We start from the raw sequence: 27,368 nt of genomic DNA, 5'->3' as shown, positions 1-27,368 counted from the left end.
ATATGGTGAAGTTGCGCTTATAGCGAAAGACAGGTAACATTACTGCTTCTTCAAACTCCCGTAAATGATGTCTTCTTCACGTGTTCACCCGCTTGCTTATCTTACAATGCTTTATTCATAATACGTGGGTATAAGGTCGTTTCTATTTTGTGAAGGCTATAGTAATCTTGCAGCGAAATCAGAGTCGACTTGAGATTGATTGGTCGATTCCAGACATCTGGCATCGATAAAAATTATACACAGAATACGTAAGCCTATACGAAAAACCCAGCATACATATAATCTGAAACACAAACTATCAAACACACATTTTCTCGTCCTTCCAGTTTTGTGGAACGATGTTCAGAAAGCTACAATATTGTATATCGCCAATACGCATAACAGAGGAAAGCGCCTGATGCAGAAGGGATGACAACAGTTCTCCTAGGCTTCTACGTATCCACGTGACTTCGCACGTATTATCGGCTTCATTTCACAACCTTCACAACAAACGGATGACAGCGTAGACTGCGTGGATGTAGTATATGCCTCCTATTGTAACGCTAAGAATCTGAAACGAGAAAAAGACAAACTCAGAAGCACACAGCACGGTTGCTAGTGCTCACTTAGTACCAGCTACTAACTTTTAAATTGAACGTGCACTCCCTACCTGTACCTGTGCCTAAACATTCAACTGTTCTCCATCTTTGTAAAGGAAGCGTTTAGCGTTTTCGTACTACTCAATGGGTTTCGTTATCATCTAATAACAGTTGTCGTTGTCACCAATCATTATCAAGGTGGCGAAGGCGTATTGCTTGCGATGCACTTGTCTTTAAACTCACGTTAACTTGCGTAAGGGCTCACACTCGTAAGCGAAGACAGGCGTGTTTACCAAAAACGTTTCACTTAATATATTGCGTTGCGAACGTGACGCAGACGAGTTCGGAGGAAATCGCATGCGCTGCGCATAGAACACTCATATTAGATAGAAGAATTTATACAAGTGATCCGCCCTGATAGATACGGTAGGGCTAACGTGTTACAAACGTTATGTTCAATGAGCTCGTGCACAGTTCTCGCTTGTGGCAGTGTAATGTTTGAACAGCACAATACCCATTCTTTACGGAATAGCTACGTACCACAATAGGTATTCCTACCTATTGTGTGGTAGGAATAGCTACCTGTTCCTATACGGAACAGGTAGCTATTCACGCACACAATACGGTAGCAGACAAAACAAACCCGCTTCGCACACAGCATTACACAGGGAGCCCGCCGGGAGAAAGCACGACTTGGATTTCATTGGACGTCAGGGTGCCGAAGCAGACTGATGTTCTCACGTAGAAAGTCACAGGCCAATTCAACCGCATTGATGATTGTGCCTCCCAGACTTACACGCTGTGAGGAGGTGCCGCCTCCTTACAAGACCTGTGCTCTCCCTCATCACTCTCCCCCACCTGTCCTTATGGTTTCTGTGGCGCCGCGCTCCCATTTGTGTGCCTGGGCTACGTCACCGTGATGTCACTATCGCTGGAGCTTCCCTAGTTGCAAAGGCATTGCGAATCTTTAAAACTCGTTTATTGTTGTGTGAATTATTTTCTAAAGAGGAATTTGGCCGGAGAGACTGTGTAGCGGCGCGAAAGATTCCCGGGTCAATCTCATACACGTGCGCCGGAAACCTCCGCCACACGGTGCATTTCGAGTAACCTTAAGACATAACGGTGTTATTCTGAATGAACGTTTCAACGTATTGTGTGATGAAATTCTCTTTAGAGTAGTATTTTGATGTCGTGCATCTCTGTCTCTCTATCTCATCCTTATCCACTTAATCATCTTATTTCATCCTAATACGAATACGGGTGATGCATTTCAATCCACAAGAGAGAGCACCCGCGTCCGGCTCACGTTCCACACAAGAACCGCAGTGTGGCAGTCATCATTTCAATTCACAAGACATTCTTACAACGAGAAGCACTGCGCGACAAGAGTACTTCTGACTGAGGCTTCCGTAGAAGGCACAGAAACAAGTATCCAGAGAGTCGGGAACTGCTCTGTGCTGCATCATCCGTGCGCGCGACGTCTGCTCTTTTGGCATTATTTGAACTTGCCACTCTCGTGAATGGCAGAGAAATCGGAAATGCATTATGCGAAATTTGCACAAATAAGTCATTAAGTTGTCTTGTCAATAAAAACTTACCGCAAACACGGGAGTAGACTTGCTCTCTTTTATCACGCATACAGAGCCTATAGTGTACGCCATACCAGCACAGGTCAAGAAAAGGACGTACTGCAAAGATAAATGATCTTATAGTGACGTTATGATCTTAAAAGGGCAGCGAAATGACATTTAGGCTTGCCCGAAACCCTGCTTAACTAATAAACTATTCAGGTCATCATGTGGGGTACAACTTATTTACAAGTAGCACCTGGAACGTACACGCAAGAAATAACACGGACAACTTATTTTGTCCTTCTCGGTTCTTCGTATCGTTTCTGTTGTGTGCGTTTACATATGTTCCAATGAAATAGTCGCTCAGATGTACCAATGCAGAACATTTTCTCTGAAAGTTGTCACTGCACAATATAATTTACAGGAAAAAACCGTGAGCCCTGCGCAGAGCGACGCGATCTCGGAGGTGCGACACGATCTGCCGCCCTGACGTAAGGAGTATAGTATGACGTGCGAGAAGCAGAGTGGAAACATGCCGCGAGCGAGCTACACTATCGGTACTCCCATCGGGTCTCCGAGGGGATCGCCACCGTCGTAAGCAAAGGCTGATTGCAGCGACCTGAAGTAGCAACGAGGGTCCACCAATTCCTACCGAACTTCTGCGGCCTTCCCTACAAGGACGGGACGCCAGCAAATGCATGGGCTTGACCAGGCGGCACCCCAAATTTATATCTCAACTTGTGGAAACAGTGAGATCACGCATAAGCAGGCCTTCTGTATCAAGAGGGCGCTATTCTGTGGAGGATAGTGACATCAGCCTCACTTTTTCACTTACGGGCTATTTGAAGGAGACGAGGATTTTTCAGGAAGAGCGTTAGGATAAAGACCTCTCTTGCACGTCACATATCAACCACACTGGCAATTTTTGTGTGAGAACGTTTTTTCTTTTTTTTTCTCTTGCAACCCTCCGCAGGAAGAAAAACGGAAGGTTTATGTAGGGGACTTTCACTACTACAGTAACACTGTTGATAGGATATCGAGACCGTTACTACATTGCGTCGCTAAAAGCCGGTTCTTGGAGCGAGTGCAATACGGTATGGAGATGGCACAAACCATTTCTCAGTTAATTATTTTATTTGTAGCAAGCACGAACATTGTTCCACGTTGTTGTCTAAAGGCCAGGGTGGTTTTCATGATAGTGGGAATGCAACCTTTTACAGAAAACGTTATTGATGCCACGCGTATCTCTGAACGGCATTATTGTCATAGTGCACTGGCGCAATTATAGTCGCAGCAATTATGCCATGGAGATTTCTCTGCCGATATTACGCTATGCTTACGCAATCACATTGTATTTAGGACGACTAGAGCAGGGGTATCTGGGATATCTCGCATTTTCAACACTCAGATCTGTTTTAACCCATCAAACCGTGAACTATCATTCGTTTTTGATTTTTTACATTATTTATTGGTGAACATTTTCAGCAAATTTGCGACATGAATCAGCGAACTGGATGCTTCGTAATGTAAAATGGAAAACTGCGAGCGACGACGTCAGGGCAACGAAACTGTTCGCTCTAAAATTCAATCAGAAAAATGCCATGTTTCGATATGAACACTAACGGAGCACTACGTCCGATATCTTTCTGCACCACATACAGTTATGGAACAGCCGTTGAATTGTTTCAGTTTGGATGCCAACTGAAGCGTGAAGGATGTCCCACGCCCAGCGCTTATTTTAACATTTTCTCTTGTATAGATTGCGATAGCTTAATTCTCCCCTCACTTTTCCAAATTCTGTTCTCAGTCCATCGGTAAAGACTCGATGCAGCTCCGACATCTAGTACATGCCACATAATTGAACACATTATAAGTCACCAGACAAGGAAAATGTCATTCACGTTGCCAAAGGAAAATGACTAAGGGCGTTCCGTCGAGTATTTCAAAAGCACCTGTCAATAACCCAATCGCAAAAAAGGAAGCTTACGGCGCATTCGTGTGCCCAAAATATGGCCACAGGACAGGGCCCAACAGGCCAGGAGATTGCTAGTTTGGCGGCCGCTCCATCTCACTTGGCAGTTGCCACGCGAATTGGGGTGCCGTGAAGCTAGATGACTGAGTCGCTCGGACCACTTTAGTTGCATTGCGGTCGCTTGGCTGCCGGTTGCGTCATGTGGTAACTCATGTTAACTTCGACGCCCAGCCCTCGCGGTGCGGATGTGAGGATACACTGTATAGTTGGGCAACCCGTTGCCCGGCTGCATCACGGCCAGGCGAAAAACAGCTAGCACTGCAGCTAGCACTGCTTGCCAGCAGTGCCAGCTGCAAATGCCTGACGCCAGAAAAACGCCACGAGAACACACGTGATCGGCACGTTTCGACCAAGAGAACGCCATTCCTCAGAATCTGACAAAGAAAGCTACCAGGAAGTGGCCACGCGTACACGATCGGCCTCGATCGGCCTCGATCGGGCCTCGATCGACGGGCCTTCTTTTCTGCACGACCTCGAAGTGACTGGTAAACGGATTACCCAACTGTATCAGGTGTCGCATTCGCACTGCGATGGTGGCGAGGGCTCTCATTGGCACGCACGTCGAAGTTCACATGCCTTAGCAGACGAGGAAACCCGAAGACGAGCGACCTCGATGGCCCTAGCGTGATCCAGGCGACTAAATCCGCAAGATTCCTAGTACACGTGTTCGGTTGGACACGTTCACATGAGTGAGCGCGGGTAATTACCTAGCAATTTCTGAGCGCCAGGCCTCGTTGCCAGGAAATGACCACCCGAATTCGCCATTAGTAGACGTTGTAGCGAGAACGACAAAAACACGCCTCTTCTGGCGCGCCCCACTGCGCCCGCCACCTAGTTCGACCGGCACCATTATTGCGTGAAGCCACGAACATCTGCCCGGTGCGACATTCGATTACCCCCGGTCAGGACTCTTGTGGAGGAAGACCACCTTCTCTACATTTGGTGACCCGAAGAGCGAACATCATGTTCAGATGTAGCGTCCCGTAGACGATAACGACGACGACGGGCCTCTGCAGCCGCACGTCACTGCGCCTGCACGCTAACTCTACCGGCAGCGTCCTAGCGTGGCCACGAACATCTGCCCTCTCGGACATTCAATGAATTCCGCTGGTGAGGACTCATATGCATGAACAGCACTCCTCTACAATGTTCACGTTAACAAAAGTTTCCGAAATACGATAAGCCCGTAGCGTTACTCTCTTGAAGTGGCCGATACACAAGGCTGCGTCTGGATCTATCAGCTTCCTTTATCGTATCGTTTTGGTCGACCGATCCCGACCTTCAAATACCCAGAACGCACTGTCGCACACAATCTTGTTTGCCGTGCAATCTTGGTTGTCACAATCCAGCTGGACACGCCTGCGCCGTCCGCAGTTGTGATTCGTGATCCAGGTCTCTATTTGACGGCGTCTGGCGAGACCTTGGAACAGTACCCATTGAAGTGTAAAACTGAAACGAAACATTGGCTCAGGACGCGTGCTTGAATTAAATTCACATTGAACTAAATACCATTTCAGTTATTTCGGAGACTGTCCGCGTTGTTTTGTTCTTTAGGGCTGCCTCCGCCTTGCCAGCCTGCAACCGACAGCGCGAGTAGCCGAGGGAGCCACCGTGCCTGTGCAAACGCTCCTTGGAGTGTGCAATCACGTTCACGACCGGCGCACAAGTGTCGTCGTTATTGATATTTGTTGGCGAGACTCGCTTTGTCCGCGGCCACGATCTATGCCTAATCACTATTGCGCGCCCTGTAGATACGCCACCAAGCGTATAAGGTGTCAACCTGACAGGATGTAATGGATGCAGCAATTTTAACGAGTTACTTCATTACACGCTCGGTGGTGGTACGCGAATGCCCAGTGCAGTCCCGTATATTTACAGGGGTCTGGCCATTAGGAGCAGCCTTAAAAAGAGGCTCGACCTGTCGATGAAACTTGGGCGCGTTTCATTGGCTGCCGTTTTGCGTGGGGACCGCCATGACACTAAAATTCCTCCAAAATGGAAGAGGCAGTTTGGAACGGCGAAGTGGAGATTTCGTGACAAACCAAAAAATCACAGGCCACTTTTTTTTATAATGTGAGTATATATCCTCATGTACGCGTCTGCAAAATCAGATTCAACTTTCGCTCTGCCATTATTATTTACGCGAAAATAGCTGTTTCGTCGCTAACGCTAGCCCACGTTAAGACCGCGATCCCAAGAAAATAGCGCAAGGAAGAAGCCCCTGGGACGTACGACCTTGCATTATATCATTGAATTTTATTTACACATACAGCTTTGTGCATTTTTGATTGAATCTGTAATGGTCAGACACCCATTTAAATATACAGCACTCGCTCAATGTAGGGTGCCCCGATGTGCCACTGTCCCTTGCAACGACGGCGGAGGAGGACAAGCGCGCATAGAGGCACCCTAGCTCAATGGTTATTGCTTTCAATGAGAATTGAAAGAAATGTCCATTGAAGATGCATCAAGTGTCACCAATCATATGAAGCGTCCACCTGTCAGGGAGTAGACTATCCAAAGCTGTTCAACAATTTGCTTCATTACACGCTTGGTGGCACTACGTGGATGTTGAACACCCATTGGTTTCAATTGGAATTGAAGGCAATGACTATTGAACATCCGCGTTGCGCCACCAAGCGTAAACGTGTTAACGTGTCAGGGAGTAGATCCAGCAATGTTTAACAAGTTGCTTCATTACACGCTTGGTGCCGCTACGCGTATATACATGGTGTCCCACCGAAAAAGGGCCAGGGGCTAAAGAAAAAACGGAGTGCTCTACACAAATGGAACCAACTGTACGTGCTTGGCAGTTGTGTGGTCTATCCAAAAATATTTTTTCATCGCCCCTTGTCAATTAATTAGCGGTAATTAATTTTCTAAATTATCGGTTTTAGCTCTCAGATGTCAATGAGGAAGTTGTAGTACATGTCGAAAAAGGCACAACTGAAGTGGTTCGAGGTCGCTATGGCTTGTGGTTTCGTTTTTTCCCGGGTTTCAGATGCCGGGCGGACCGCAGATCGCTGCCCACAATCCGGCACCCGCGCGCGACGATTCCAGCGCCCTTCGGCGTCACATCGACCTTGAGATCAGCGCTTGGAGACCATCCTTGGGCCACGTCACACAAGATATTTCACCTGTTTCATGGCACACCTATCAGAGTGCACTGCAATCATCGCGCGCGGGCGCCGAATTATGGGGAGCGCTCTGTGGTGCGCGCGGCTTCTGAAACCAATTTTTGAACTTGGGAAAAAACGAAACCACAAGCCAAAGCAACCTCGAATCACTTCAGTTGCGTCTTTTTCGGCACGAACTACAACTTCCTTATTGACATCTGAGACCTAAACCGATAATTAAAAAGTTAGAAAATTACTTACTGCTAATTAATTGACAAGGGGGCGATGAAAAAAAAATTTTGATAGACCACACAACTGCCAAGCACGTACAGTTGGTTCCATTTGTGCAGAGCACTCCGTTTTTTCCTTAGCCCCTGGCCCTTTTTCGGTGGGACACCATGTATTTAATGGGCATTATTTTCAATGATAATTGAACACTCCCCTTGTGAGAAGGGTATTATGTGTGCAATTCCGGAACAATTCGATTGAATTCGCTTTTGGAGAATCATTGATTCGAAATGAGAACATGGAATTTAGTATTCGATCCGGAAATGGAATCGAATATCGAACGATTGCCTCGAAAAATTCAAATATTTGCACATGCCTAAACAACGCTTCTACTTGAACAAGTGACGCTTGGTGGGTGGAGAGACTCACGTAAAAGAGCTCCTGTAGGTGAGAAAAGGACTCTAGGGAGAGGCAACCTGCGATGATGAAATGTAGTCCGTTGAAGGTATAGGCGTAGTTGATCGTAAACAAGACACGTACTCTCGTAGTCAGTTCCCGTCGAGTGTAGTGCACGACGAGCAAGAGTAGAAGGCCAAGTAACTACGTACAGATATTCAGAGAAAAAGATAGCTGTGCTGCAGTCAAGTTTCCCAGAGCAAAAAAACAAACAAACAAGACAAACAGTACTCGGAGTAGCTCATCACGAGTGACGGCGGTATCTTCCGGCATATAACGTGTGTCTCATACATTGTAAAAAAAGTCCTGAGCTAGCAGTGCGCGATAACACATTGGAGTTTTTCCTGTATAAGCGGTTCCCTAGAAGACGTCCGGTAACATCTGGCCTCCGTCCGGCCGCTTGCCATAGGGGTGATTATTATTTATCCAAGTGTCATGCACAAAAGTGTATAAAAGTTACTTACAATGGACGTACGCGCATTGATTAGTGAAAACTAATGGCGATGTGGTGTTTACAATTGATGTGCACTATTAGCACTGATTCCTTGAAATACGTGGTGCACGTTATGACCCGATGCGCGTGATGCATTGGACACCATCCAAATTATGCAAATTTCCAGGAGTGTTCATTATATTCCGGTGCGCATTGCTTACCCGAAAATACGGCTATTAGTTATTGTGCTTACGTTGCTGTTACTTTTGGTAACTTTTGTCATAACTCGTTAGATTCGAGTTCCAGTAACTTCTCGGTGAGGTGGTCCCCTTCTCTAAGTAACATGGTAACTTGATGTTGCAATCTTTCTTTTGTGTGTGCGTGTGTATAAATCATGGTGCAGAAATGCATAGAAACCTTCGTCTTCCGTTTCTAACATGACGACAGGAATAGGCGCTCCGCTTGCAGATGCATGGTATCTCGCCGATTGGGTCCCTTATGTGGTGAATGCTACGAGTTTGGTTTTGGACGTTTTGGAAGGAGGTTGAAGTGGCCGTCATGAGTGCGGCGAATAGTTCGTTTCTTCTATACGAAGGAATGTAAAACATGCAACGGCGGAAACTAAATAGGCTGCCTACAATGCTTGAGTACGACCGGTTCTGGAATACGCGAGCGTTGTTTGGGATCCTCACTCTGCTTCTAATATAAACAAGCTTGAAAGTGTTCAGAAAAGGGCTCTGCCCTTTGTTCATAACTGCTATGGCAGAGACACCTCCATTACTTCTTTGTATGTTAAATCAGGACTTCAAACATTAACACGGAGGCGCAAAATTAGTAGGCTAAAATTCTTCTATGACCTTATCCGAGGGAAGTATAAAATCGATATTTTAAATTACGTTGAGAGTATACCTGGACTCCGAACTCGGCAGCCGCATGTAATGCAGTTCCGTGCTTCCTGTGCAAGATGTGACTGTTACAAGTACAGTTTTTTTCCGCGGACTTCGATTGAATGGAACTGCCTTCCGGCACGTGCTGTCAATGCACTTTCATCCAAAACATTCACTGACATTGTCACAAATTTGTGAATTACAGGGGTTACGAAAATGGTCATGTGCTTAGTCTTAGCATGTTTTTGTCGCGTAGTGTCCGCTTCTTTGTGCTTAAGTCATCTTTATTCGTTGTTGCGGCGTTCACCTTTTTGTATATATCGTGTGCATGTACCAATGTGTATGAAAATGAAAAAAATGAAAAAATGAAAAAAAAGAGGTAGCTGGCAGTATGCCTAAATAAATAAAATACAAAATAATGAGTTCTGACACTGTGAAGGTACTTCAAATTCGGAGCTAAAGTCAAGCAGCGGCGGGAATCGAATCGTTGTGTCCGTCTGATTGTGAGTTTTAAAACAGTAAGGACTGATTCACGCGGTTCAAGTATTGTTGAAACTTTGTTCCAAAAATGGTTGCACACAATTGACATTACAGAGAGTCAGCTCCTTCTAGAGTGTGAGCAGTTCGCCGCATAGTAGTGTTGAACGAAAGGCTAGTTGAAAGGCCAGTTCGCACTATGTCGTGCTGCGTTCCAATACATGCCCATGCAGGTTGTTGCAGTGACCAAGATGCGCGCCGCCCCGCGTACTATAAGCCATCGTAGGCCACTCTCCAGGAAGAAGAATGTCAACGCATACGCACGCAGCCGTACGCACGCATTGGGATACAATAGTGTGAAGCCGCTAGATATGGCGGACGAAACCATTATCAAAACCTTCGTGTTGAAACTTTGCCGTTGAATCTTTACGAAAATGTATTCGAGAACATATTATCGCGAATATGAACACTCGGAAGACCTTCCATGCTGCTAGCGCCGACTGCGTAACCCTGGCTGTGGTGCGAAACTCATCTCGAAAGCGACGCGAAGACATCCTAGCACAACGACGGCCAAGTGATGGACAGGTTGCGTCTGAAGGTTGCCAGATGAATCGCTCGTGGGGCGATCTATGCTGCGCAACCCGTTCAAACGGCGCCACCTAGTTGCGGTGCCACTAAGCTTGCATCGTGTGAGCCAACCCTTACTTTCCATCATGCTACTTGAACTGTTCTACGAAATACAGGACGGCATCTCATCGAACTTAAAATTCCAACGTCTGTTGCGTGCTCTATCAATCCCCAGCCTGAGAGAGAAGATAAGTGTACAGCCCGTTTCATCACACTGAAGTTTAGCATAATTTTGATGTTCCAAAATTGTTTTTACAGCAGACCCTCGTGTACATCAAAATGTGAGTTAATGATACAAATGTCAAGAACTAAACAGTGCACATTACGTAGCAAGTAATTTGAAAAGTAAGTCGTTACTTCTCAACAGGAACTTGAATATTTCAAGTTCCTTAGTCATAACTCGCAACTTGGTTAGTAATTTAGGTGCACTTCCTGCACACTAACTTAACTTGTAATGAGCTTCTTTTGCGGGGTAATTTTCTTATCACCGCCAAAGAGTACCGCATTTTAAATGATGTAGCAATATGTTAATTACACGTGCATACGAACATTTAAAGGAACTGTAAAGTGAAATTTGACCCCCCCTGTTTATGTGTGCTACCTGGTAGTATTTGCCTGTGTGATGCTGCACACAGAGCCTAAGCCCTCAAAGCGCGTTAATTATTACACAGCATAAATTTGAAAAGTTAAATCGGATGGTAGGTTGCGCCCCACAACAGCTAAAAAAGTCATGAGCGGAGTACTCCCGTCACGTGATTCCTGAGTAATACACGATGAACTAATGACCGGCTACTAATCACCAATAAACACTACTTCAAGAATCACAAGAATTACTGGGACAATTCTTCAAAATACCGAAGAAACAGTATCCCAAAATACTATCAGCGCCTATCAGCGCCCTCTGTTTGCTCTCCTCCCAACCATATCACACCGCGTCATGCACAGCGTGACTTGTGTCTCTCGTTTCATGCTCTGTCTCCGGCGTGCCTCGTAAGAACAGAAATTTTGCCGGCACGACTGCTGGACTATCCGAACCTGGAGGGCATTTAGGTTTGGTAAATTCGACATCACACGGCGTGTACCCCAAAAACATTTCGGCCATTACGGTTTCGCCACGGACCGGGACGCGGATGAGAAAGGCGAGACTAGTCGTAGCCGACACGAGCCAACCCAGTGTTGTTGCATTGGGAGTACTCAGCCTCGCGCGCGAATGCAATCTTTGAAATTCGATTGCTCAAAAGAAAACAGGGATTCCACAAGAAATATTTCGTAACTGAGATGTCCTCTTCCTAGGCTTTCATAAAATCATAAGGTTACCCTGGGTTGAAATTCACTTTACAGTTCCTTTAAATGGACTCGGTCGCTTCACGAATGCGAAGGGTAGGACGTTATAGCCAATGCTTTCATTCTGTATATATAAATTGTCCGTTACCACTTCCAGGAGGTTGAGAATACCGGTGAGGGTACTGATGTAGTCCTTGACAGAGAGTTCTATGCTGCTTGCCATCGTAGCAACGTCTCGGTCCATGGCGTCATTCATCCTACGGTACAGCGGCATCACACGTGTCAGGTCATATAAAATATTGGCAAACTTATTCAGCCATATAAGTAGCAGGGAGAACATGTTCTTTGTTTGTCCTAGCCAATATCACCCTACCTAATGTCTGACTAAAAATGAAACTCGCGGCACAGCTTCCTTCTTGTGTCTCTCAGTATGTAGCAGTACAGCTTGGGACAAAAGTTTACGGAACACGGCGGTGGCGTATTTCTACATAGGAGCGGCCCCGTCATACCTGCCAGGAATAGCTTGAATAAGAAACAGGTGACCAGCTGTTCTCTCCATCTATTAGTATGTGTGTCTGCTCCCGTTTGCTGCTAGGGTGCTGCTCAAGTGGAGAAATGTCACATCCCGCTGTTCCGTAAACTTTTGTCCTAAGCTGTACCGAGACGGGACAATGGCGAACATCGTGTACGTAGAGTGTTCATTGAGTGCTTGCTATCTCTCTCTCTTTCTCGGTTAGTTAAGAATCTACTCAGAGTACAGCAAGGTGGGGGCGAACCGAGGCACAAATTTGCAACTGAACGTCGTTTTTCTTTGTAGTTCTACTTCAGAAGTAATATTAATAGGAGCCTTCTTTGAGGGCTCGATATTCAAACAGCCGACCTCGCTGGCTCAGTCGGTAGCGCGTCCGCCTGCTGATCCCAAGATCGCGGCTTCAAACCCGGCCGAGGACCGTGGCAACTTGGTGGAAAGGTACAATTTGCTCAGCCACACCGTCTTCCGCGAGGAACGTTAAATGTGGTGTGCCGTGTGTCGAGATTTCGGTGCGCGTTATAGAAGTTATTTAAGGTGCACCGATATGTCGACACACGGTTCTTTAAAAGACACAGCTGAGGGTTCTTTAAAAGAATCCTCAGGTGGGCAAAATTAATCCACAGACCCGACCACTGTGGCGGCGCTCATGATCACAGTTGTCTCGCGACGTAAAGCCTCGAATTATTATTATTATTATTAATATGCAACATGTGAATCTAAAAGCAGTAGCCTACGGCTAACACAAAAATATACCGTGAAATTTATACCTCACAATAGTATCATTTTGCCACGACCGTTGGGGTTGAATGAGACCACGTAGCAAAATGAGCTAGTAAGAGTTACTTCATGCAATGGAAGCAAGTAAAGCGCAACTTCATGATACTCTATACAGTCTTGATAAGCACATTCACCACATGCGGTTCACTGGTCCTGTGCCAACAAATGCACTGCCAGTATCTTGCGGCACCCGTGGCTCACTTTTCTGGGCACATTTGTGTTGCATCATCGTCGCTTTATAAATTGTATTTGTTTCTGGTGTGTTCGAAGCGCATTCCAGAAAGAGGTAAAAAACAACGTCTCAGGAACAAGCGCAAATCTAATTAACTGTGGGCTCGTCCCTCTGTAACACATTATCGTGTCATGGCCGTCCATTACCATAACCTTAAATTTCAATCGCAAAATTCGCGGTCACCCCCCGCCTGCGCACTCCGCCACTATGATCGCGCGCTATGCGGGAAGCAGCCTTACAGGATGTGAATTCAATGGGAGACAGCGTTTCTGCCAATTAACAGCAAAGCAGAATAAAATTTTTAAGACGTCATCGTCTAATAGAGAAGACCGCCACGTAAAGAACCCCTGGAGACATGAAAGGCGCTAGCAGAATATAAACCTAGTGCACCCTGGCCAAATAAATTTTAATGCATTGCGCTTATGGGGATTCAGTCTATTTTTGCACAGCGCCCATGTTTAGCCTACGATTTTTCGACAAAGACAGTCAAATTCTGGAAATGTCATCGCCTATTTTTGTTCAGTACGTCCTCCAGGCCACATACCAACCACGGGACGATGTGTGAGTGTTAATCCTGATGCACCCATGGCCTTCAAAGTTGCGACTCGGACAGGGTTCACCTCCTAGGCGCTCGACGGACTAAGTCCCCATATTATCGTAATATGCATGCGCTGCGACTGTACGGCCGGTCTGAAAGAGTTCGAAAGGCGAACGGTCATTTTTTTCAGAACTCGAAAGGGCTGACAGAATAGACAACTTTATGTTCAGTGACAGAGGGACTTGCCTCAGGACAGGAGCCACCGAGTAATACAGTCAACCCTCGATTTATGAGCCTTCGATTTATGAATTCCCTCGTTTTATGAACACGAGCACGGGGAACCAAACATATTCCATTCATTTTTCCCTCGTTTTATGACCCTCGATATTCGAATAATGAACGGAATTTCTGGGAACCAACTAGGAGTTGCGCAGCGTTTTTCCCCTCAATTTATGAACGGACCGTGCCGAGGTCAACAGAAACCTTCGAAGGGATTATTCCGTGGTCTTATGAATGACGCCTGAACGGACAAAACGTTTTTCTGGTATTGCAGCCTCGGTTTTTAACCCCTCGAAATCCGAACAACAAACGGATTTTCCGGGGTCCCACAAGGTGAGACCAAGTGTTCCTGAGCTCAGTTGATGAGTAAGGTGGTCGCTGTCACCCAGAGATTAATAAACGGAGGTTAAAAATCCCGGAGGAAATCCGAGACCAGTCCAGTGCGAATGTGGTGACATCTCTTCTTTCCAAGATTGATACCGTTTTGTATTTTATATCGCTTTTATATTAAACTTTACAACTTAAAACTGTCCATTTCGAGTGCCGTTTTGGAAGTGATTTTGTCAAACGCGACCTTCCAGGGTGCAACAGGAGAACAACATACGGGGTTCAAACCCCGTGATCTAACTTTCACATATACATACTACTTGATGAACTTGATGAACTTGATGAAATTCGCCATTTGGCCATTTCGAAGACCGTTTTGGAAGCGATTTTGTCAAACGCGACCTCTCAGGGTGCAACAGGGGAGAAAGGTACGGGGTTCAAACTCCGCGATCTTACTTTCACATATACATATTCTAAAATTAGCTTAGGACATCTTTAATATTATTTTTATATCAAATGATATTAAGCCCCGAAGTTGACGAAACTGGCCATTTGGCCATTTCAAGTGCCGGTTTGGAAGCGATTTTGTCAAACGCGACCTCTCAGTCTGCAACAGGGGAACAAGATACGGGGTTCAAACCCTGTGATCTTACTTTCACATATACATACTACAAAATCAGCTTAGGACACCTTTAATATTAATGTTATATCAAATGATATTAAGACCCAAAGGTAAGGAAATTGGCCATTGGGTCATTTCGAGTGCCGTTCAGGAAGCGATTTTGTAAAACGCTACTTCTCAGGGTGCAAAAGGGAAAAAATGGTACGGGGCTCAAACTCCGAAATATGGATTTCATGTATACTTTCTGTAAGACCAGCTTAAGACATCTTTTATATTATTTTTATATTAGCTAATATTAAGCCCCAAATTTGATAGCATTTCATTTCCTTTTTTTTTTTTTTTCCTACGCCAGTGTCATTCTGGAAGCAGTTTCTTCAAATGTGACCTCTCCATGTACAGGGGAAACAGGTAGACCCTAGCACCACGATTAAAGGGGCTTGGCACGTTTTAAAGGGCTCGATCTGCTGCCGAACGTTGCGGTAGGCTGTTACAATCCCAGTACAAGCCGTTCATAGTAACTTTTTGGCACCGTGATACATATCATTTGAGTCATTGTAAAGGGCCCTGTTGCCACCTTTTCCAAATTTTGTGGTGGTTTCCGATGTAATCACAGTAGAGGGGCATAATATAAGCCGTCGCGCCTTTAGATGTGTGTAAAATGTCTGCCACCATGATTAAAGGTAGATGGGTAGAAATCCAGCGAACCGGTAGAGATGTAGGAAGGAATTTGCCTCAGGACAGAAGCCACCGATATTTCGAACAGAGACTGTTCTTCTTCTGGGCACCGTCCTCATCATTGGCATGGTATTTAAATGGTTAGGTGTGACGTGTTTAAAGGTTCATGCGAATTATGGGTCAACAGCCCAGAGGGAAGAAAGGGTCCATACGGGCTTCTACGGCCGGAGTGAATGGCCGCTTTGTTAGAGTGTGGAGGGGATTATGTGAACGTAGTGATCTAGGCTCCAGACCGGTAACAGAAAAATGGGAGGTTCACGAACACGTGGACGAAACGGGACAACAGGCAAGAATTGGCAAGCATAGCGAAAGATAAGGAGGTTAGTGGTTACGTGGGGAAAATTCCAGAACGAGCAAAGTTTTTTTTTATATATTCGTAAAACAGTCGACCCCCGTTTATCCGGACGGTGCCGTTCCCGGCGAAATCGTCCGGATACCGGGGCATCCGGATAAATGAAACGACCGAATAGAAACGTCCTACAGAGCAAGATTTAATTAAAACACAGAAATCTCGTCAATATCAGCTGTTACATAGTAGTGTAGGCACTCGATTCCTGCAAACTTTAGCTAATTGCATAGAGTTGAGCCACGCTGTTGCGCTGCTCGAAGAATGTCAGTGCGGACGCAAAGTGTCAATGTCGGAGCCTTGTTTCTCACTGGCGTCATCGGCACCGTCTTGCTGCACATCAACGGAGGCAACAGCACCAATCACACCGTCATCAGTCATGGCTGCACACGCGTCATCATCCTTATCAACGTCAACGTAGTGAGAAACCGCAGCATCATCTACGGCATCGCAGGTCAGCTAGGGGAACGTCTTCATTGGCCAACGGGCCGTAAGCAGCAGGCCCTCGGGCTGGAGTTTTCCCCTCTAGAACCGGACAGTTACACGAGATATTTCCAAATGACTCGACTGGTCAACGTGACCCAACGCACACAAATAGAAAAGGGGGTCATCGTGCACGGTTGTCTCCCCTACGGAGGAATGTAGGTCCCTGACGTGTGACGGGAATATCCTCAACACAGCGAAAAGGGTGACGGAACAGGGTTAGCGTCTCCTCTTACTCACGGCAGTCCGGATAACTGAAGCTGGATTACAAGAATTTTCTACTTTCGTTCCCTGGAATTCTTGTCCGAGTCCGGAAGCTGAAGTCCGGATAAACGAGAACAAAATACATGGAGGAAAATCCGTTCCCGTGCCTTTTGTCAGGATACCGCGGGATCCGGATAAATGAAGTCCGGATAAACGGGGGTCGACTGTACAAAGTTGTGGCATGCAATAAAGAAAGCAGAAAGCAGTGGCCATGCAGAACATGACAGATGATAATGGAGATAGAAGGGAAAAGCATATTTTATTTGTGAAGTGTTTCGAGGGTGCCTTGTGATTTGTTGATACCGGACGGGTGAAGAGCGTTGAACTTGTATATGAGATAAGACTACCTATCACGTCTCTCACGTGTGGATACACCTAACCCTTTAAATACCATGCCAATGATGAGGACGGTGCTCAGAAGAAGAACAGTCTTTGTTCGAAATATCGGCGGCTTCTGTCCTGAGGCAACTCCCTTCCTACCATGATCAAAGGGTTTTTGTCCGTTTTAAAGGGCTCCGCTGCCGCCTTTTATGAAGTTTGCGGCCGCATCCGTTATAATTCCAGTAGAATGACAATAGGATAAGCTGTTGCGAATACGTATATGATTTTGGAACTATGATACAAGGAGTATCGTCCGTTTTAAAGGGCTTTGCTGCCGCACCTTTCGTATTTTGCGGTAGCCTCTGTTACAATCCCAGTAGAAGGACATAGCACAAACCATTGATGACATGTCATTGGCAGCATGATACAAGGGGTCTCGCCCGTTTTGAAAGGCTATGCTGCATCCTTTTCCGAGGTCCTGTGTTATGATCTCGGTAGAATAGCATAGTATAACTTGTTGATAATAAGTCTTTGGCAGCATGATACAAGGGGTTTTGCTCGTTTAAGATGGCTCTGCTGCCAAGTTTTCCGAATTTGGCGATCGCCTGTGTTATAACCAGACCGGGGATTTGCATGTTTTGCATGTTTCTCTCCGGGGCATGCAGAGCTTCGAACGCAATATACAGAGTGTTTCGTTTAAATCGAACCCCACCTTTAAAAAATAACGGCTCATTGCATCACAACGAAACCGATTGCATAGTATTACTAGTAGCCCAAAGTGTTTCAAAGTATTTTTTATACCGCAACTAATTAATTAGTGGAAATTAATTTTCTAACTTTCTAATTACGAGGATTACAACGAAGACGTCAATTGTGAGGTTGTAGGCGCTGAAATGAGAAAACAAATTTCATCACTCTAGCTCTAACCACTGCTTTTTTCCCGGGTCTCCCCGGGAAGAAATCCCCCAGGACTTCCGAAACTTGGACGGAGCATGTTTCCGACGCGCAAAAAGAGCGCTCGATCGCAGCACCCTACCACGTCCACTTGACGAACAAGGAGATATGCGATCCTTTCCGTCTACACGCTTATTTGTCACCCTTGCATGGTGCCGTATCTGCTCGACGATCAGAGGGCACAGTGACGATGACAACGCTTTGTCTTTTTATTGTTTGCTTGATTTCCTCCTCTTTTTTTTTGCGCATTTCGCCGTGAAGCAACTGAAAGTACGCGACAGGGAAGGCTATCTTTCAGCCAGGGCACCTTGATCCTTTGTTCACTTTCGTCTCCGTATGCGCACTCTTTGTTGAATGCTCTGCGGATCAAATAATGGCCTATTCCAACGAACAAAGAGCTGACATGGTGCTTGCTCTAGGACTGCTCTCGTCGACAGGAGCAGCACCACATCGAGCAAGGGTAGAAACAATGCCCGAAACCCTGGTTTCATTCCGAATTCTTCTTAATGGGGGGGGGGGGGGGGCAGCTTTATTCTGTTTTGTGGTCAAGAGCCCTCCGGGCACAGAATAGCTGACTGCAAGCCATGCACATGAGACCCGCTGATCTAAGCCTTGCTTCATCTTAAGCGAGAAATAAATAATGTACTCGAGGGCGCGTAGCGCTTGTTCAGCGTTATCACCAAATCTGCCTATGAACAACTTCATTTTTGATGTTGGGGTGTCTAATCGCCACCGGCGATATTCGACCCTGTTCCAGTTTCTACTCCCCTATAGAGGCTATACTGAATCCCATGCCAGTCTTCATACCATGGATCCATACAACTGGTTCTTGGAAATATACAATAAACATTGGAGATCAAGTTGAAAGGTATAGGCTGTAATTGCAGGAACGGGTCGCACCATCAAACCGCGTTATTGTTGTTTCGTTTCAAGCTGATCTAAATTCGCTGATTGCTATGCAATTTATTTTTGGAGCACCTTACATTTTCCACGCATAACTATACTACTGAATACAACAGACATCTGTCGACGTCTGTACGCCCGCTCATGTCCGCAGTTACTCCGCGGCGCTAACACGCAATAAAAAAAAAAAAGAAACTGAATACAACAAGATCAGTACGGTGCATCCGATGCACCCTACATTTGTAGTTGTAAGGGACGAATGTCGCCTCGGTAGAAATACCTACCCAGCTGCGACTATACCTACAAGTATGGGTAAACAGTATTGTAAGTACAGTAAAATAAAATTCACTCAGTCCCGGTTTCACCAACGCTGGTTAACTTTGAACCAAGATCAAGCGTTGCTAAAACTTGCAGTGAACGCTCAGTTCTTTTTTGCAGACACTAGTTAGTGACGTGATGAATGTTTCAGTCATAATAACTGCCCTTTGTGAAGCACAGTTAAGCGTTAAATTCAAGTTAAGGGACCGTTGATCTCGGTTCAAGTGTTAATCGGCGTTGGTGAAACCGGGCCTCAGTGTTCTCTAGTTCTTCACCGCCTCGTGTGTCGGTGACTTTCTCTATTCCTACGCACTGCTGGGATTTGGGAATACACACGCCTTCGATTCTGAATGCATTTAGTTCTGCACCAAAATCTCTGGTCTAATAAAGTCGCGTTTGATCAAATCATTGCCACTCGCAGACGCCACCACTCGCATCGCCACAGCACTCGCAGATGCCAAATTGTACATATGAATGAATGAAATTTATTTTCCATTTCATTTAGTATATCTATATTATTATCTACTACCCTATCTCTGAAAATAACTCCCATAACCCTAGTTAGGACGGACGTATTACATCCAAGCAGGTCGCGTCACGGTGCATAACGGTCTAGAAACAGAACAGCGCCGTATAACATGTTCAGAACACACTATAATTAATAGTCATTGTTCTCTTTCCCGACTCGTTCAAAGTGGGATGTGTAACATGCTTTCATGACAGCTGCTTGCTATTTCGGGTCGCAGAACGGATGTTTTTACGAACTCCACTGAGGAGGAATATGTCTTCGTCCGTCCTGAAGGCCTTGAATGCAATTTGAGACGCTTCGGAAGCAGTGGTCGCATTTGCAAACGTCGCCATATTGACTTGGTGAGGTGGACTAGGAAAGGGAACTCATTTGAAGTTGAAGAGGAAAGGGAAATCTAAAATGTGGAACGGCAGCGCCACAACGTGTGATATCACTCGACAGTGTATTTGGCACATTTCTCTCGCGAAAAGCACGCATATATGGAATAACCGAGATTTATAAACTAATGCTGTTGTTGCATCTGAGGTAATTCCAACGGCAAAAACATCGTGGTGAAGTCCGTTTCAAGGGTGAATCATAAATCAGCGTGCAGACGATTATCATTGCTTCCGAGGTCGTCTACAACGCTTACTAGGCGCCTTGCAGACCTTCACCGCTTAGGCGGCGCGGGTTCATCACGGACGTTCGATCCCTGGTTGATCTGTTTCATTTGACGTTTTCTTATGTTTCCCGCGAACGCCTTTCGCCATGCTCTCAATATCTCAGGTCTGCTTTTGCGGTGTATTTTATGAACTCCCAGAAAGACTACGCCCTGTAATTCACGTGGAAGTTTCAGTATTATAGTGAGTGATTAGCTAGGAATAAAATGCCGCTGCAGTTGCGGAATGCCTCTCAAGGGTCTTCGACCCCATTCACTGATAAGCCCTCATTTCGCGATCTGAACTTATTAGAGGGCAGCGACGCCATGTCAGAATCACGTGCTCTGAAACCTTGTACTGTGCCCTCAGAATTCTGGAAAGAGACGCTGTCAAATGCAAACAAAATATGTGAAACCCCTATGTGCAGTTTTTGTTTACTAAACCTGCACATAAATATGTTTAACCACTGTGTTGTGTTCATCTCTTGGCGTCTGTTGTCTTCATTACACCAGCTCAATAAATTAGAAGAACAAAAAAATTAGAAGAAATAAGAATTAACAATACAACCAAATTTTGAGGCATTACTTTTACCGTCGTCCAGCGCAGAGAGAGAGAGAGAGAGATTATGGTTTTAATGGCACAAAGGCAACAAAGGCCATAGAGCGCCAAAACTACACAGCGCAGAGCTACCCCTGTCCATGCCAGGCGGAACATACGCATGCGAGTATTTCTTGTAGCTCAGGAACCTTAACAAGCTTTGGACATAGCAACTTGGTCTTCGCGTGCGCTTTAGTAAGCTACCACTGCAACTACGTGAGGGTTACGATCTTAATTCTCACACGAAGCTAAATAGTGACCTACTAAAAATATCGAGACGAAACAGTTATGTACAAACATAATTGTACTTTAATTTTATCTACTTTAATTTAATCCAGCAAACCTGGAGTCATACATTGTCAGCAGTGACAGCCAGATGTTTCTCTCTGTCTTTTCTAAACCAGTCGAAACTGTGAGCAAAGACAACGGATGTAGTTCCGTATCGGGACCACCGGCTTTTTCAAAAGAATAAAAACAAAAATCAAACGCTTTTACGTGAAAGAGGAGCTAATTAGTAACCAAATTAAATAGGAATGACCCTCGTATATTGCGTGAAACGTACAAAATTTAAATTGTATCGCCGGTGTCTTGGTGGCGTTCCGCCATCTTGGCTGAGGACCGTCTGACCTAACCCGAGGCACAGTCTCGACGCCCGCACCGCCTAGTGCGTGCATGTGATGGGGGGGGGGAGCGCACCCGAGATACCCCCAATCTGTAGAACCTAACTTAACAGAGTCTCACTAAAGTGAGGTGATTTAGCCCATTTCAACGACCCAAGGCCCATTGCCTTTCGCAAGACGGCAAGTTTCAAATCCGTTAGGCTCAGCATTCCCGTGTTTCTCCTGCGCTAAAAGTGAATCATATGGGGTTGTTGAAATGCATATAAAAAACTTATAGTCCACAGAATTTTATCATTCTTATATTTTTATATTCAGTATATGAACTTCTTCCACTTCTGTGGAATATTTACCTTCCTATCCCTTTCATTAATTTTTAAAAACGTCCTGATACGGAACTACACCCAAGACAACAATACAGTGTATGAACACGTGATTATTTCAGTGCTTCTGAACATCGTCGTAATCGCTTGGAAAGACCTCCGTACCGTTTTTCATATTTTCAGTGATGCATTTGCAAATGCAGATTATTTCTCTTGGTGTGACATGGGGGATTCCAGTGGCGAATTTTGCACACAGCATCCGGCTCCACAATATCCACTTCGTTCCTGTTCTTTGTGTCTATTTTTATTGTATGGTTTATTAACGCATTTGGTTATAATTACCATCACTTCTTTTATATCTGGCCCTCCGTGACTGTAGTGTTTGTGGCGCCACCTGTGTGAGTGGTGCAGAATGATTGGCGGGGTGCCGCCTGGTGGGTGACGAATAAAGAGGTCTTTGACAAAATGGCACCGTAGCGTCGAGATGTGTATGAATCATCAAGGGGGGTTTCAATCCAGGACATCAAAGTAACGACACTACAAATTTGGCGACGAGCGGCAACGAAATGACTAATACAGGATCTACAAACATCGAGGTGCCAATATGTTTTGGAAACCTGGATAATTTCGACCCCGATGGCCCGAATCCAAGTGAGGCATGGCGCAAATGGAAACAACGATGGCAGTTCTTCATCGATGCACAACCGGAAATTCCCGACAAGCGAAAGAGAGCTTTGCTTCTTCATCTGGCTGGAGAGAAAGTCCAAGAAGTGTATTCTACACTGACGGATCAAGGAACAACGTACAAAACAGCTTTGGATGCGCTGGACGCACACTTCGGAGACAAGAAGAACGTTCCATATGAACGCTACTTGTTCCACAAGATTGAGCAGCAACAAGAAGAAACGGTGGATCAACTCATGCAAAGACTTAAGTTGGCTGCAGAGAACTGTGAGTTCGGGAATGAGAAATCGAATGTAATAAGAGATAAACTTGTGCATGGGTGCCGAAACAAGAACTTAAGACGCCGACTACTTCAAGAAGAAAAACTCACATTGGAACGAGCAGTACAACTAGCAAAACTGCTGGAACAAAGCGATAAACAAGCTACTGTGATGGAAGAAAACAACGGAATCCAATGCCAAGAAGTAAATTTGGTCGCCAGGAAGGCTAGGCCTAGAATCGAACATCGACAGACGCAGAAGAGGTGTACACAAGGAATGTCACGTTTCAACATAAAAGGTCATCAAGAACCGAAAATGTGTACCAGGTGTGGACAACAAGGACATTTTGGAGATTCATGTCAGCGAACGCAAGGTAAAACATGCAGCAAGTGTGGTTTGAAGGGACACTTTGCACGTGTCTGTCGTACGAATGTCGGAAGAAATCGACCAAGGTTCAAGACCTACAATGTTCAAGGAGAGATGGAAAGGAATGAAACAACAACGGAACATTCGGGCGACGAGTATCAACTGTTCAAAGTGACAGCGAAAGACTGCCATGATACAGTCATGGTGAAGCTATACGATGTTGACATTCCAGCGGTTGTGGATACGGGAGCTTCGCTGAACATTATCAATGAAGCGCAGTGGAACATACTTCAGAGACATGGTCTCTACCTGTCCGAGACAAGTGCCAAGGTGTTTCCCTACGGAATGGAACAGCCTTTACCGCTGATCGGAAAGTTTACAGCGCCAGTTACAAAAGGAGACAGGCGAGTACAAGCTGATTTCCACGTGATGAAGGGCAAGTCGGTATCCTTGCTAGGAAAGCAAACAAGCATTGATCTAAAACTCGTCGTACTACCACAAGACAGGCTAGAAGTTAGGCTAGGAAAGACAAGGATGGAGAACGTCATCGCGACAAACGCAGAAGTGTTTGAAGGCTTGGGAAAACTGAAAGACTACACGTTGAAGATTCATGTAGACGAATCAGTAGTGCCTGTAGCACAGCCACATCGTAGAATCCCCTTTCAGCTGAGAAAGAAAGTGGAAGAAGAGTTACAAAGATTGTTGAACGAAGATGTAATTGAGCCAGTCAATGGACCAACCACGTGGTCATCTCCCGTTGTGGTGGTGCCCAAAGCGAATGACAAAATAAGATTATGCGTGGACATGAGAATCCCGAATCAAGCTGTAAAAGGGAAAGGTATCCCATTCCGACTGTGGATGACGTCTTAGAGGAGATTGGTGAAGCACAAGTGCTGTCGGAATTAGATCACAGAGAAGGATACCACCAGATTGAGTTGGACGAAGCATCACGGGATATAACAACGTTTTCGACACATGTTGGAAATTTTAGATTCAAGAGGCTCATCTACGGTGTTTCTTGTGCACCAGAAGTATTTCAGAAGATTATTCAAGATGTGCTGCAAGGATGTGAAGGAGTACGTAACATCTCAGACAACACAATTGTGTACGGGAGAAACCAAGAAGAACATGATGATAGACTGGATAGAGTGCTTCGCAGGTTTCGAGAGAAACGTCTAACGCTTAACAGAAGCAAATGCCATTTTGGGCCCAGTAAACTTAATTTTATGGGACATACCATTTCTGGCAATGGCATCAGTCCAAGCATTGAGAAGATTAAAGCTATACGTGATGCAAGGACACCCAGTAATGCCTCGGAGTTGAGGAGCTTCCTTGGATTGATCAACTTTTGTGCTAGATACATACCACATTTGGCTACAAAAACTACAAGGTTGAGAGAACTCATAAAGAAAGAAGTCAGGTGGGAATGGACAACGGAGCATGATGAAGATTTTGCAGAACTTAAGAACTGTCTGACCGACAAGACTGTTTTGGCTTTCTACGATAAAAATGCACGGACAAGGCTCGTGGTGGATGCCAGTAACACTGGAGTAGGAGCAGTTTTACTGCAAGCAAAACGAGGAGAGATGTTCAGACCAGTCGTGTATCTGAGCAGAGCATTGACGGACATAGAAAAGAAATATTCTCAGACAGAGAAAGAAGCATTAGCAGTCGTATGGGCTGTAGAAAGATGTAGACTCTACCTGTACGGCGTGGAGTTTGAACTCGTAACTGACCACAAAGCTTTAGAAATAATCTACGGACCAAGGTCGAAACCGTCAGCTCGGATTGAAAGGTGGCTGTTAAGAATGATGCCATTTACGTACAAGGTGATATACCAGCCAGGCAAGACGAACATTGCAGATCCGTTATCAAGACTTATGCAACAGAGAAGTGAGAAACAAAGGACTGCGACTGAAGACTACGTAAACTTTGTGATCAAAGAAGCAACGCCAAAAGCACTGAGCGAAGATGAACTTCGGAAAGCCACGAAAGGAGATCCTGTTCTGCAGAGAGTACTGGACAAGGTACGGAAAGGACGATGGGAACCAAACAATGAAGACAGTGTCTACAAAAGAGTGGAGTCTGAGTTATCGGAGAAAGAGGGACTACTCCTTAAAGGAACAAGAATTGTAATTCCCAGTGAACTCCAGGCAAGAGTGTTGGACATAGTTCATGAGACACACCAAGGCATTGTTAAGACGAAACAGTTGCTGAGAACCAAAGTATGGTGGCCAAACATGGACAAACATGTGGAGGAATTGATAAGACAGTGCCCATCTTGTCAACTTGTAACAATAGAAAATCAACCACAGCCCATAAAGTCGACTCCATTACCTGCCAGGCCTTGGGAAGAGTTAGCACTTGATATTTGTGGACCTTTGCCATCTGCAGAATATGTTTTGGTTTTGGTGGACTATCATTCAAGATGGCCGGAAGCTGTGATCGTCAAGACGACGACAACCAACGTGATAATTACCTGGCTAAAAGAACTATTTGCAAGATTTGGTTACCCTAGAAGTATCAAGACGGATAATGGACCTCAGTTTGTCTCGAGAGATTTTGCGGAATATTTACAGCAGTGCAACATAAGACACGACAGGACTACACCTTATTGGCCGCAAGCGAATGGCGAAGTGGAAAGACTGAATAGATCTTTCCTGAAAGCACTGAAGATTGGTCGACTACAGAACCGGAATTTAAAAGGCATGCTTTTGAGTTTTCTTCAAGCATACCGAAGTACACCACACTGCGTGACAGGAAGGTCACCAGCGGAACTTCTAATTGGAAGGTCCATGAGAACAAAGCTTCCAGAGGTAAAGATTGAGGAGAAGCGAGGAAATGTCAATGTGCATGACAAAGAAAGGAAGTTGTATGAAAAGCGATATGCGGACAGGAGGAGAAGAGCGAAGGAAAAGGATATCCAAAGAGGAGACGAAGTATTGCTAAAGAGAATGACAAAGACGGACAAGTTGAGTACGGAGTACTGGCCGAAGAGGTGGAAAGTTGTTAATAGATATGGACCAACAATAACAGTGCAAGACAATGAAGGTGTTGTGCGCAAGCGAAATGTAACCCACGTAAAGAAGTTCTTCGGTGGAAGACTTGGCGATACTGAGCAGTATGAGGATGTATTTTGTCCACACACCGCAGATACATCAGAACCAGAAGGGCAACAAGTCACGCAATGTGTGCCGGCACAGGAAAGATCCGAAGTTACGGAACGAGCCGGAGGAACAGAAACATTGGTGAACAGGCCGCGGAGGCAGGTACGCCAACCTACAAGATTTCAGGATTATGTGCTCTACCGCACAAACTTTTATTAACTGCAAGTGCGTGTTAAGTTTTGGGACTTACGGGACTAGGTGTTTGTGAACTTTTGGGACATATGGGATTATGGTTTTCCGAGATAGTTAGATTGGGATTATTCTTATGATGGATGTTTGTGTTTGGAAAGAAAGAAAGAAGATGTAGTGTTTGTGGCGCCACCTGTGTGAGTGGTGCAGAATGATTGGCGGGGTGCCGCCTGGTGGGTGACGAATAAAGAGGTCTTTGACAAAATGGCACCGTAGCGTCGAGATGTGTATGAATCATCAAGGGGGGTTTCAATCCAGGACATCAAAGTAACGACACTACAGTGACGTGGTGTAAGGTCGTAAGGTGGTGTGAGGCCCGCGGCTGGGCCCTACTCTAGTGCAATCGGAACTTGATGGCCTCCGCTATTACCGCGACAAAGTGATCACCGCGTACGCAAATAATATGAACCCTTCATTATGATAGCGAAGATCGCTCACCAAAATATGGTTCAGGCTCGATGGAACCCGGAATGCGGTTCAGCATGCACGAAAACGACTTCTTTTTCTGTTGTGATGACAACTGCCATGGGGCTTGCCTAAGCGTCGTGTTCGTATGCATAAGAAGTTATAAGAAGTCGTGCATAAGATTCGTATAATTATGCATATAATTATGCATTCGCGTAATTCGTATGCATAAGAAGTCGCAAACTGCGACAGGAAAGGAAGGCGATGGCCATG

The 27,368-nt window shown here is 45.4% G+C and overlaps 1 protein-coding gene across 3 annotated transcripts; it reads right to left on the bottom strand.

Moving 5' to 3' along the window:
• Window positions 1-152: 152 nt before the first annotated feature.
• LOC135371060 (uncharacterized) lies at window positions 153-27,198 on the bottom strand. Of its 3 annotated transcripts, none has more exons than XM_064605041.1 (5): window positions 27,129-27,198; window positions 11,838-11,946; window positions 7,955-8,125; window positions 2,177-2,266; window positions 153-550 (listed from the first exon to the last, which is right to left on the bottom strand). In XM_064605041.1, exons 2-5 carry the CDS (start codon window positions 11,943-11,945, stop codon window positions 482-484), a joined length of 438 nt encoding a protein of 145 aa, XP_064461111.1. In that variant the 5' UTR covers window position 11,946; window positions 27,129-27,198; the 3' UTR covers window positions 153-481. The 3 variants fall into 3 exon arrangements, with proteins under 3 accessions (XP_064461111.1, XP_064461119.1, XP_064461128.1); XM_064605049.1 differs by lacking the exon at window positions 11,838-11,946 and having other exon boundaries at window positions 7,955-8,001; window positions 8,066-8,125; window positions 27,129-27,181; XM_064605058.1 differs by lacking the exon at window positions 7,955-8,125.
• Window positions 27,199-27,368: the final 170 nt, after the last annotated feature.

This window comes from Ornithodoros turicata, chromosome 1 (assembly GCF_037126465.1).
Source record: "Ornithodoros turicata isolate Travis chromosome 1, ASM3712646v1, whole genome shotgun sequence".
Lineage (NCBI taxonomy): Eukaryota > Metazoa > Arthropoda > Arachnida > Ixodida > Argasidae > Ornithodoros > Ornithodoros turicata.
Note: the sequence above shows the minus strand (reverse complement) of the source record. Positions and strands in the feature narration are given on the sequence as shown.